Source organism: Octopus bimaculoides, chromosome 1 (genome assembly GCF_001194135.2).
Source record: "Octopus bimaculoides isolate UCB-OBI-ISO-001 chromosome 1, ASM119413v2, whole genome shotgun sequence".
Taxonomy (NCBI): domain Eukaryota; kingdom Metazoa; phylum Mollusca; class Cephalopoda; order Octopoda; family Octopodidae; genus Octopus; species Octopus bimaculoides.
Window position 1 is genome coordinate 158,862,153 of NC_068981.1, and position 11,351 is coordinate 158,873,503.

Genomic DNA, 11,351 nt, shown 5'->3' on the forward strand with positions numbered 1-11,351 from the left:
GCAATGTGGTGCATAAATTGTCAAGTAAATGAGACGCATCTTTGCCTCCACTGATTCACTTGCAAAGTGTTGAGTAAAATTATTTCGTTGCAGACCTCCTTTGGGTCTTTTTATTATCACTACGACACACATAGTCCCCAGTTGGTAACATTGATTTCAAGGCCCTCCTAGATGAGAGACTGGCATTCCACTTAATGTCTATGTTCCATGCTGGCATGGATTGGAGAGTTATTAATGTAGAAATATGGTATCATAGCTACTAACAGTTGAGGGTTGCGTAGTCTAGACGGCGTTTTTAGATTTCATTATTCTCTTTAACCCGGGCAAAGCCGGGTATTTCTGCTAGTTATCAATAAGATTAACACAATTTAGGATACTGAAATGATTTTTCCAAAATTCTCTGAGAATTAACTGAGTGTCATTAGTGACTTGAAAACACTTTCGAAACAGGGCTTTTGTGTAAAGTTTCTTAGAGCTTGCAATGACCTGTTGGTCCATTGGTTGTATCAGAGGAGTTGTGTTAGATGGCAGGTATTTGACCTGAATAAAATCAAACTCTTCAACTAAGTCATCCTCCAAACCTGGAGGGTGAGTGGGAGTGCTGTCTAACACAAGAAGGCATTATAGTGTATATGTGCGTATATATTATGATTGACCGTTGACTGAACACTATTCAATTTTTTTTCTCCGTGTTTTTCTCCTTGTCTCCGTATTCTTTCTGTTGAAGAGCGTAGCTCGAAACGTCAAAGACTTTCTGTATTCCCGAGCGTCATACTAATATATACTTTTGTTATTTACACCACCTGTCCTCGTCTGTTGTTATTTTTTGTATATTCTCCCATATATATATATATATATATATATATATATATATGTGAGTGTGTGTTTAATTTTGGGGAAACTTTATTATTTCAATAAAGTGTATTTTGTATGTATGCATGTATTAAAGAAAGCAAAAAATATCAAAAAATGATAAAAGCAAAAGGCCCAAATGAATGTGTAACGTGTAAAAGAATTCAGTACTCAGTATTTTGGCTAGAATGGTTAAAGGTTAAAAGTGCAATTATTTTTGACAGTGGTTTGGTTGAGGTCTTTGTATTTATGTGTATGATTGTATGTATATGTATTTTTATTTTGTGGGGGATTGTATACATACACAAACGTGTATAGTGGGAGAAAGATGGGGGAGGTAAGATAAAACTTCTTGTGGTGTGTTCGATAGAGAAAATCCCTTTGTAATGGCACCTATTCAGATTTTGGACAAGCACAAACACACAGCCACATACACACACACGGCTATGGTAGGAGATATTGGTGTCACACACTGGTGCTAAATCCAGAAACATAGCTAAGAAACAAAGTTCTTGCCACACAGACAGGACTGTGTCTTACAACAGAGCTTATAGAAAAAATATATATATAATCGGTAAATATATAACCAGCTTCCAAAAAATTCTAATTAATAATTATTATTAATTTGCATTTTATGTTTATCTCTTTTAGTGTAACAACATAAATAAAAGTTTCTTTGGGATCTTGTTAAATTTCTTTCCGCTTTTTGCCAGAATATTTTAAAAACGCGTTCTTTAGATGTAGTTTAAGTTTATAGTTTAACAACACCCAATTTCGGTGTGAAATATTTGCTACTCTTGATTTTGATTTCTATCTTAGATATGAATAAGTCATCACTTTGAAACTGTTTTCTATGCTGGGCAAGTCTCAGTGTCTCACCACATGGTGTAGTTTTTGTCATCTGACACACACACAGGAAGAGAGATAAAAATCAGCTCATTCTTTTTTTTCTACTCTGTAAATTGTCAGGTTTTGGGCATGTTTTTCTTTTTTATGACTGGATGTCCTTTCTATAACCAAAAAACTTTACAGCATGGACTTGGTTAATTTTATTAAGGCAGTAACATTACATGGAAGAGATAATAGTTTCAGTGTAGAACATGTTAGGTATGAAAGAGAAAATTCACACTGGTTGAATCTGAATTCTGACACAGAGAGACCAGATGAAATTTTGAAAGATAACTTCATCCAGTGCTCTTTCATCTCTTCCAGCATGTTGCCTATAGTGCTCTTAATACTGATTTCTGATGATGGCACAAAATTGTTTCTAATCATAATATTAGAAAAGTTTATGACACAAAATGTTACAAGAATCTCCTGGTGAAACACTCTACCTACAGGATTTATCACAAAGTAACTTATTGTAGTGGAACGTTTGTGAGTGATTGTTTCCTAACACACTCTTAACTATAGAATCTTTCAACTCCAAATCTAAAAACTGGCACTGACTAAAGGTCCATTATCATTCTACACCCTCTTTCTCCTTTACATGGGTAATTTATACAAAATCTTTGTGCAATTTTTTTTTATTCACTAATGTTAAATTTCATGCCAGTAAACATTTAAACTGTAAGATATACACTTAGAATATTAATTTCACAGAAAATATATTTCAAAATATAAAAAGAAGGATCATTCATTCTACTCACCTAATGAATGCTAGTATAACAAGGAAGATGATACTCAGCAGCCAACCAGCACTGTGGAAAGACTTAGGCATTGCAAGAGCTCCAGTACCAACAATCAGGTTAAAAACGTATATTAGTCCCAACTGAAATTTATAAATGGACAAAATCAGATGATTATAAAGAGTGAAATAAAATTAAATTTAAAAAAAAAAGATATCAACTAAATTATTACTGATTTCGAATGAAATAAGATCTTCAGTTGTTGAGTCTCACAGGGGCAATGACAAGTGACTGAGACTTCTGGCAATTTACTGTGCTTGAGAAGACATGCCAAGCTAAGTGAAACTGTGTTGACCAGTGCCGGTGACACGTAAAAGGCATTTGTGCTGGTGACACAAAAAAAAAAAGCACCCATGCTGGTGACACATAAAGGACACCCAATACACTCTGTAGATATATATCATCATCATCATTAACTTCCATTCACCATACTGACATAGGTTGCATGGTTTGAAAGGAGTTGGCAAGCCAGAGGATTGCACCAGACTCTACCCAGTAAAAGGCAGAGTGTATGACGCATGTGTACGAACAGCCATGCTACATGGCAAGTGAAACATGGACCATGACCACAGAGGACATGTGTAAGCTCGCAAGAAATGAAGCCAGTATGCTCCGATGGATGTGTAATGTCAGTGTGCATACACTCAACAGAGTGTAAGTACCTTGAGAGAAAAGTTGGACCTAAGAAGCATCAGTTGTGGTGTGTGAGAAAGACAATTGCGCTGGTATGGTCATGTGGCGAGAATGGATGAGGATAGCTGTGCGAAAAAGTGCCACACCCTAGCGGTTGAGGGAACTTGTGGAAGAGGTAGACCCAGGTAGACCTGGGATGAGGTGGTGAAGCATTAGGCCTCACCGAGGCAATGACTAGTGACCAAGACCTTTGGAAATATGCTGTGCGTGAGAACACCTGGCAAGCCAAGTGAGACCATAACCCGTGGCCTTTGCCAGGGGTACAGCAACCCACTTATGTGTACCTTTCCTTCATTGGACACTAAACTCTGCTTGTAAAGACCTGTTGAGGCAAGTGAAATCGAAATTGAACCAAATTCGATGACTGGCACCCATGCCAACCTTTCCTTCATTGGACACTAAACTCTGCTTGCGAAGACCTGTTGGGGCAAGTGAAATCGAAATCGAACCAAATTCAATGACTGGCACCCATGCCAGTGGGGTGCTAACAGCACCGTCCAAGTGTGATCATTACCAGCGTCGCCTTACTGGCACTTGTGCTGGTGGCACGTGAAAAAAACATTCGAGCGAAGTTGTTGCCAGTGCTGCTGGACTAGCTCCTGTGCAGGTGGCACATAAAAAACACCATTTGAGTGTGGCTGTTACTAGTACCGCCTTACTGGCCCTCATGCCAGTGGCACGTAAATGCACCCACTACACTCTCGGAGTGGTTGGCGTTAGGAAGGGAATCCAGCTGTAGAAACTCTGCCAGATCAGATTGGAGCCTAGTGCAGCCGTCTGGCTTGCCCAGTCCTCAGTCAAATAGTCCAACCCATGTTAGCATGGAAAGCAGACGTTAAATGATGATGATGATGATATACAGGGTGTCCCAAAAGTCACTGATGGGTTTCAATTTTTAATAACTTCCTTAACTTTACAAATAAATGCATGGAATTTTGATAGAAAATAAAGGATATAATGAAAATTAATATGCACAATTCAAATTTTGAAAAACTACTACATCACATATGAAAAATGACATCACTTAAATGGCAGCCATTTTCGGCTTCACACGCCCATGCTCTTTCCAAAACTTCCACTATAACATCCTCAAGAATTTCAGACCCCATTTCTCTGATTTCTATATTGATGTTCCCATTCAGTCACACCAGGGTTTCCAGTTTGTTGATGTAAACCCTCTCTTCCAGGTATCCCTACAAGAAAATATCCGGACTAGTCAGGTCTAGGGAACATGAAGGCCAGTTGACATTGCCATAGCAGGAGATTATTCTCTCTCCAAAGCACTGCCATAGCAACTGCATTGTTCCTCTTGTGGCATGAGCAGCTGCCCCACTTTGCTGGAATGATGTGTGAGGTCTACTTTGAATGGCCTTCACATTTCCCAAACTTGACTAGCCCAGATTTTTTTTTTTTTTTTTTTTTTTTTGTGGGGATACGTAGAAGAGAGGGTTTACATCAACAAACCAGATACCCTGGTGCAACTGATGGAAAACATCAATAGAGAAATCAGAGAAGTGGGGTCTGAAATTCTTGAGAGTGTTATGGTGCAAGTTTTGGAAAGAGGACGGGCGTGCAAAGCCAAAAATGGCTGCCATCTAAGCGATGTCATTTTTCATATGTGATGTAGTGGTGTTGCAAAATTTGAATTGTGCATACTAATTTCCATTATGTCCTTTATATTGTATCAAAATTTCCTGCATTTATTTGCAAAGTTAATAGCTTCCTTAACTTTACAAATATATATATATATATATATATATATTTATATATATATGATGGGGTTCTTTCAGTTTCCATCTTCCAAATTCAATCACAAGGATTTGGTTGGCCCGAGGCTATAGTAGAAGACACTTGCCCAAGGTGCCATATATATATATATATATATATATATATATACACACACACACACACACACACACACACATACATACATATCTTTATATAATACACACACACATCTTGGAGCACCATCAGTTTAAAAAGTAGAAAACAGCGCCAACAAACCACATACACATTGAAATAAAATTACTGAATATGAAAGATAAGCTGGATATATGAGGAGACAGAATTTGTTTCTGCAGCAGACTTCAATGATTGCAGTCAGTGTCACCACATGCACAATCATCCTTAAACGGACATTACAACAACATTCAAATATAATAATAAAAATAACATGTACACAAAAATAGCAGCAGCATTAATAGCTTTATTAGCCCAAGAACAACAACTGCTCTGTTATACTGAGGATACCCTGCTAAACTCTACTATGGCTGGTATCAGAACCTACCAATGAATAATGGAGAGTGAACATGCCAAGAATATCAAACATATTACTATATTTCTACTGAGATGCTCGGTGGTTCTTTCAATTAATTCTAAATAGAACAAAGAATTTAGTAAAATAACTTAGTTATAATTTAAGCTAGTGTTAGAAACATAAACTATGACTAATGTTTGGTGGAAGATTTTAATTCAGAACTTTTGAAAACAGGATATTTGTAGTACAGAGCCAGAGGCAGTTTCAGGTGAGTTGGTATCGAAAGGGTTAAACTTCATCATGTAAGATTGCCTGTGCACATAGCCATTAGCCAGGCAGAGGCATATATAGGACAAGAGATTTTTGGGGTGCACACAGATCTAATTAAAAAGCTGACATGATACTACATAACAACAACAAGTCATTATTTTACATTTCCAATTCGTTTTTTCATCATCCTAGGATAGGTCATCATAATTTTTAAAGCTTGATGTGTTTCCTAATAACCAGCCAACTCTAAAATAACGAAATGAGGTCAGCAACATTATTGCCTACAATCTAGTCTGTTTTAATCTTCAATTACCATTTCTATTGCATTGCTAACTTTTAAACAATAATCTCTCTAACTAAAGAAGAAAAAAAAGGAAAACAAATGAAATTTGTTGAAATAAGGTTTAGTATATTGAAAATTGATGGTGATGACTTTAGGGTGAATATTAATCGTAACACCTTCTTCATACACCACTACACATATTCTGGTACATATAAAGTTGGCATACTTCTACTTAAATGTTTTGAAACAGGATCTGCCAGACAGAATGAAAAGATCTGCCAAAATGAAAAGAGAAAAGAAAAAGAAAGAAAATTTTTAGATTTCATGTTTGTATGGATAACATGACAGGAAGAATCTCATCCTCACTAATGCTTCTTGAGACTCTATTAAAAGCTATGTCAAGTGTTTAAGCATGATCTGTCAGAATAAATGATACAGTCTGTGGACAGAATCACTAAATTTGAATATTATTCAGTTTCTCCACTTTATGATATTCACAGTTGAACTCAAGTGCAGTTGCTCAAGCAATTAGTTTTACTGGTAATAGCTTTAATTTCTTTAATTCAAATTTTTCAAACATTTTCACTGGTTAGTCTAATAATTCTTTGTTTATTCTGTCAATACTGGGATAACATATCATACTGCCTTCATGCATCAGCAACTTTAACTACATAATATAACACTCAACCTGCAAGAAATAGCAGTTAAATCGCCCTCAAATCACACCCAGCCAACCTAATAAAGGAAAGATAAATTGGATAGTGTCTGAAAATAAGATGAAATGGTTGCAATAGCAATGCTTCTCACCTAAAATTTGCTCAGTCACAACTTGTTGTTGTTGTTGGCACTCCGTCGCTTAAGACGTCGAGGGTTCCAGTTGATCCGATCAACGGAACAGCCTGCTCATGAAATTAATGTGCAAGTGGCTGAGCACTCCACAGATACGTGTACCCATAACGTAGTTATCGGGGATAATCAGCGTGACACAGTGTGACAAGGCTGACCCTTTGAATTACAGGCACAACAGAAACAGGAAGTAAGAGTGAGAGAAAGTTGTGGTGGAAGAATACAGCAGGGTTTACCACCATCCCCTGCCGGAGCCTCGTGGAGATTTAGGTGTTTACGCTCAATAAACACTCACAATACCCGGTCTGGGAATCGAAACCATGATCCTATGACCGCGAGTCCGCTGCCCTAACTACTGGGCCATTGCACCTCCACTATCAGTCACAACTGATCTGGGATTAAACAACAACAACAGTAACTGCAGCCGTACCAATACTGTACCAAGTCAGGTGTCATTTCTTTAAGACATGTGGCTCACTGTTTCCCTGATTATACTAAAACTTTTCCAATGATAAAGGACTTCCTGTTAAAAATATTGCCTTCATTTCAAATCTTTCAATTGTTAACCATAATTTTTTTTTTGTTGGATGTATGTAATGGTATTAGAATTCCAAAACATCAGCCAAACTCAATATTTGAAAGGGAATAAGAACTTCATACCAAATATAAAATACAAATATGCTGTGCGTGAGAAGACCTGGCAAGCCAAGTGAGACCATAATTCGTGGCTTCTGCCAGGGGTGTAGCCAGCCCATTTATTCATACCTTACTTCATTGGACACTAAACTCTGCTTGCAAAGACCTGTTGAACCAAATTCGATGACTGGCACCTGTGCCAGTGGAGCGCTAACAGCACCGTCCAAGTGTGATCATTGCCAGAGCAGTTGTCTGGCTTCCATGCTGGTGGCACGTAAATAGCACCATTTGAGCATGATCGTTACCAGCGTTGCCTTACTGGCAACTGTGCCAGTGGCACGTGAAAAAACATTTGAGCGAGGTCATTGCTAGTGCCACTGGACCGGCTCCTGTGCAGGTGGCACGTAAAAAACACCATTTGAGCGTAGCAGTTGCCAGTACCACCTGACTGGCTCTTGTGCCAGTGGCATGTAAAAGCACTCACTACACTCTCGGAGTGGTTGGCGTTAGGAAGGGCATCCAGCTGTAGAAACTCTGCCAGATCAGATTGGAGCCTGGTGCAGCCATCTGGTTCGCCAGTCCTCAGTCAAATCGTCCAACCCATACCAGCATGGAAAGCAGACGTTAAACGATGATGATGATGAAGAAGAAGAGAGCACAAATGACTTGAGAGTAAAAACTGGGCTTAAGAGTAAATAAATACCACATGTGAAACAAAAATGATTGCTGGTACAGACATGATGTGTATGGAAGATGACATTTGGATGACAATGCTAAGTGATCCAAGTGGAAGGAACTAAGTGATCCAAGTGGAAGGAACTAAGTGATCCAAGTGGAAGGAACTAAGTGATCCAAGTGGAAGGAACTAAGTGATCAAAGTGGAAGAGAAAGGCTGAAGTAGACACAGGAAGAAAAGTGATCTAGAGAGACGTGATGAAAACTAATCGAGAGAGACAGAACTGTAGTATGACTGTACTAGCATTACTAAACACATACATTTTTAACTTCAAGTAGGCTCAAACGACATTATAAGTTTACAGCTCCATTTGGTCTGCGATTGGCCAAACAAACAGGCACCCTCTACTAGGTCTAAACAGGCACCCTCTACTACATCCAAATAGGCTCCCTCTACTACGTCCAAATAGGCTCCCTCTACTACGTCCAAATAGGCTCCCTCTACTACGTTCAAACAGGCTCCCTCTACTACATTCAAACAGGCTCCCTCTACTACGTCCATTTGTCACATATATAATGTGGCTGTGGCCATGTTCCTTTACTTAGTTTCTCTAAGTGGCTTGTAGTTTGGTTCTATCACGTTTGCACTGGCGTCTCTCATCTGTGTGTGCTAGCAGGATTGACCAAACTCAATGTTGTTATCTCTCATGTTTTCTAGAAACATTTCTATCAAGTCTCTTTCTCCTTACACAAAGTACACCTCATATCTTCATGCATTCATTTACTGCTAACACACTATAGACATCTCTATAACACAAAACTTCTTTACAGAAATCTTACACAAGGCATTTTACATTGTACATAACCCACTGCTGTGAATAAACTTTGCTATATGATGGGCTTCCACAGTTTCTGTTTACTAAATTCACTCACAAGGCTTTGGTTGACCAAGGTACTGCACAGTGGAACTGAACCCAAAACCACACGGTTGCATAGCAAGCTTCATAACCATACAGTCATTTTTCTACCTATTTATTTATCATTATCATTTATCTATTTATCTAACCCTTTAACACTTAAACCGACCATATCTGGCCCAAATATTCTTCCTGTTTTATATTCAAATTGGCCAGATCCAGCCTCTAACACCTACCTAATAATGTCATTCTAAAAACATACAATCACGTCATTGAAATCTGCACAAGATAATGCATGAGTAATTCAAAATAATGTAAATAAATAAGCATTAGATTTAAAAGAATAATCTGAATGCTAGAAGGTTAAGGCAACAAGCTAGTAAAATCATCAGTACATTAGACAAAATGCTTAGTGGCATCTCTTTCAGCCTTACATACTGCTGAGGTCAACTTTGCCTTTCATCTGTTCAGGGTCAATAAAATAAGAACCAGTTATGACTGGGACTGATGTAATCAACTAATCCCCTCCCCTAAAGTTTCAAGCCTTGAGCCTATAGTAGAAAAAATTATTATTTATTCATTCAGTTGCTTTATGAAGGACATTAATGATGTAATTCAAGTGAAATACCTAGCTATAACTGAGATTCAAATATGATTCACAGGTTCATTTAAGCAGGAACTTAGCTCTATTTGGCAGAGCCTACTTCAAAACATTTAAGCATAAATATGGTAACTATGCTATGTACCAGAATAGTAAAATTTTGGATAAAGCAGATGGAACAGACTGAGAATATTGGTCTCATGGACATGTAGATGCATGACCAAGACAAAAGGCGACAAGATATACAGCATCCCTACTGAACTTGTAACAAAATAAATGCAAAAACAACAATTATTGATGAAGAAACCAATCCATGCCATAGTCCAACCCCACTTATGCCAGCATTGAACATGGACATTAAATGATGATTATGAAGAAATAATGATGAAAGTTCAAAGAAGAAACTGTTATGATGCCTTCATTTCAGGATGATTTGGAAATTTCTCTTCATGGAAGATATATAGACCCCTATGATCAAAGATATTATCCCACTGTTTTTTCTTTTCAGATTATATTATCCAGTGCGGCCTTTTTTGAGACAGTAGGATATGATGTAAAGGAGATTTGGTTGCCATTTCTAATAGGTCAAGTTAGTTTAAGATGTTGATATTGTTGTTTAGCCCATGGTCAGCTCTGATTGAGCAGGCCTATGATCAATGACTTTCCTGTATGCAGGGAACCCAATACCACCCAAGTCAACTTTTTTCTAAGATGATTGAATGTGATTTGAGGTAATTTGGTAGTTATTTCTAACTACTTGAATAACCAAGTAGAGGCTCCTTCATTAGCCCAAGAAGCTCCCTAAATGGTAGAAAGTAAGGGAAAATATGGTATGGTGTAATAAGAGCATGTGTTTGGCTAAAGAAAGAGAATGAGAGAATTTTGTGATACATTTGAGTTGATAAAATGAGAGAAAAAGCAAACTGTTTACATTCTAAGATAGAACCCCTAATCTTGAAGATCTTCCAGCTTGGCTCTGAACTGAACAACACAAGGTGATCTAAATCTGTTTTGGTCAGCTGAGGGTGACAGAACTAATCTAATCACCAACAAATTGTTGCAAACCAGACTATGGTGCACTGCTTTAACAACTCTCTGCTACTTAATCCCTGTCATTGAAAAGACCTTACAGATATCAACGGACAGGCAAAGAGCTATGTTGAGAGTGGTAAGCTGCTATATGACCATTACTAGGCTAAACGGTTAATGACAAGTGGAACCTATTAACAGGCTGCATTGACAGTAGATTTTCAAACCAAAACAGTTGAACCTTTTACCAATACCAGGTCATCCCATAAGTTCTGTCCAAATTTTGAATAAAGAAAACAAGTGATCAAATGTTATAATTAATTGAAATTTAATCATCAATGTATCTATGACTTCCTTCCATCAATTTACAAGCTTTTTAATCCCATCAATGTAAAACTCTTTTGCTTTCAAAGGGAAGAACTCTGAAATGTTAGTTTCGACCTCCCCCTGGCTTGCAAAAGTTATGTCCCCCAAATGATTCTGTAAACTACAAAACAAATGGTAGTCTGGAGGAGCAAGGTCAGGAGAATAAGGTGGATGAGGAATTTTTTTCCCAACCAAGCTCTTCAGCTTCTATGATGTGATCTTTGCAGTGTGGGGTCAT

The 11,351-nt window shown here is 37.8% G+C and overlaps 1 protein-coding gene across 4 annotated transcripts in view; it reads right to left on the minus strand.

Moving 5' to 3' along the window:
- The window catches only part of LOC106882875 (transmembrane protein 104), a 73,256-nt gene that overhangs the window by 35,696 nt on the left and 26,209 nt on the right, over positions 1 to 11,351 (minus strand). For all 4 annotated transcript variants that reach the window (XM_052972180.1, XM_052972172.1, XM_052972183.1 and 1 more), the window contains exon 2: positions 2,502 to 2,623. In XM_052972180.1, the coding sequence (XP_052828140.1) occupies positions 2,502 to 2,572 (71 nt within the window). In that variant the 5' untranslated portion in view covers positions 2,573 to 2,623. The remainder of the gene's footprint in view (positions 1 to 2,501; positions 2,624 to 11,351) is intronic.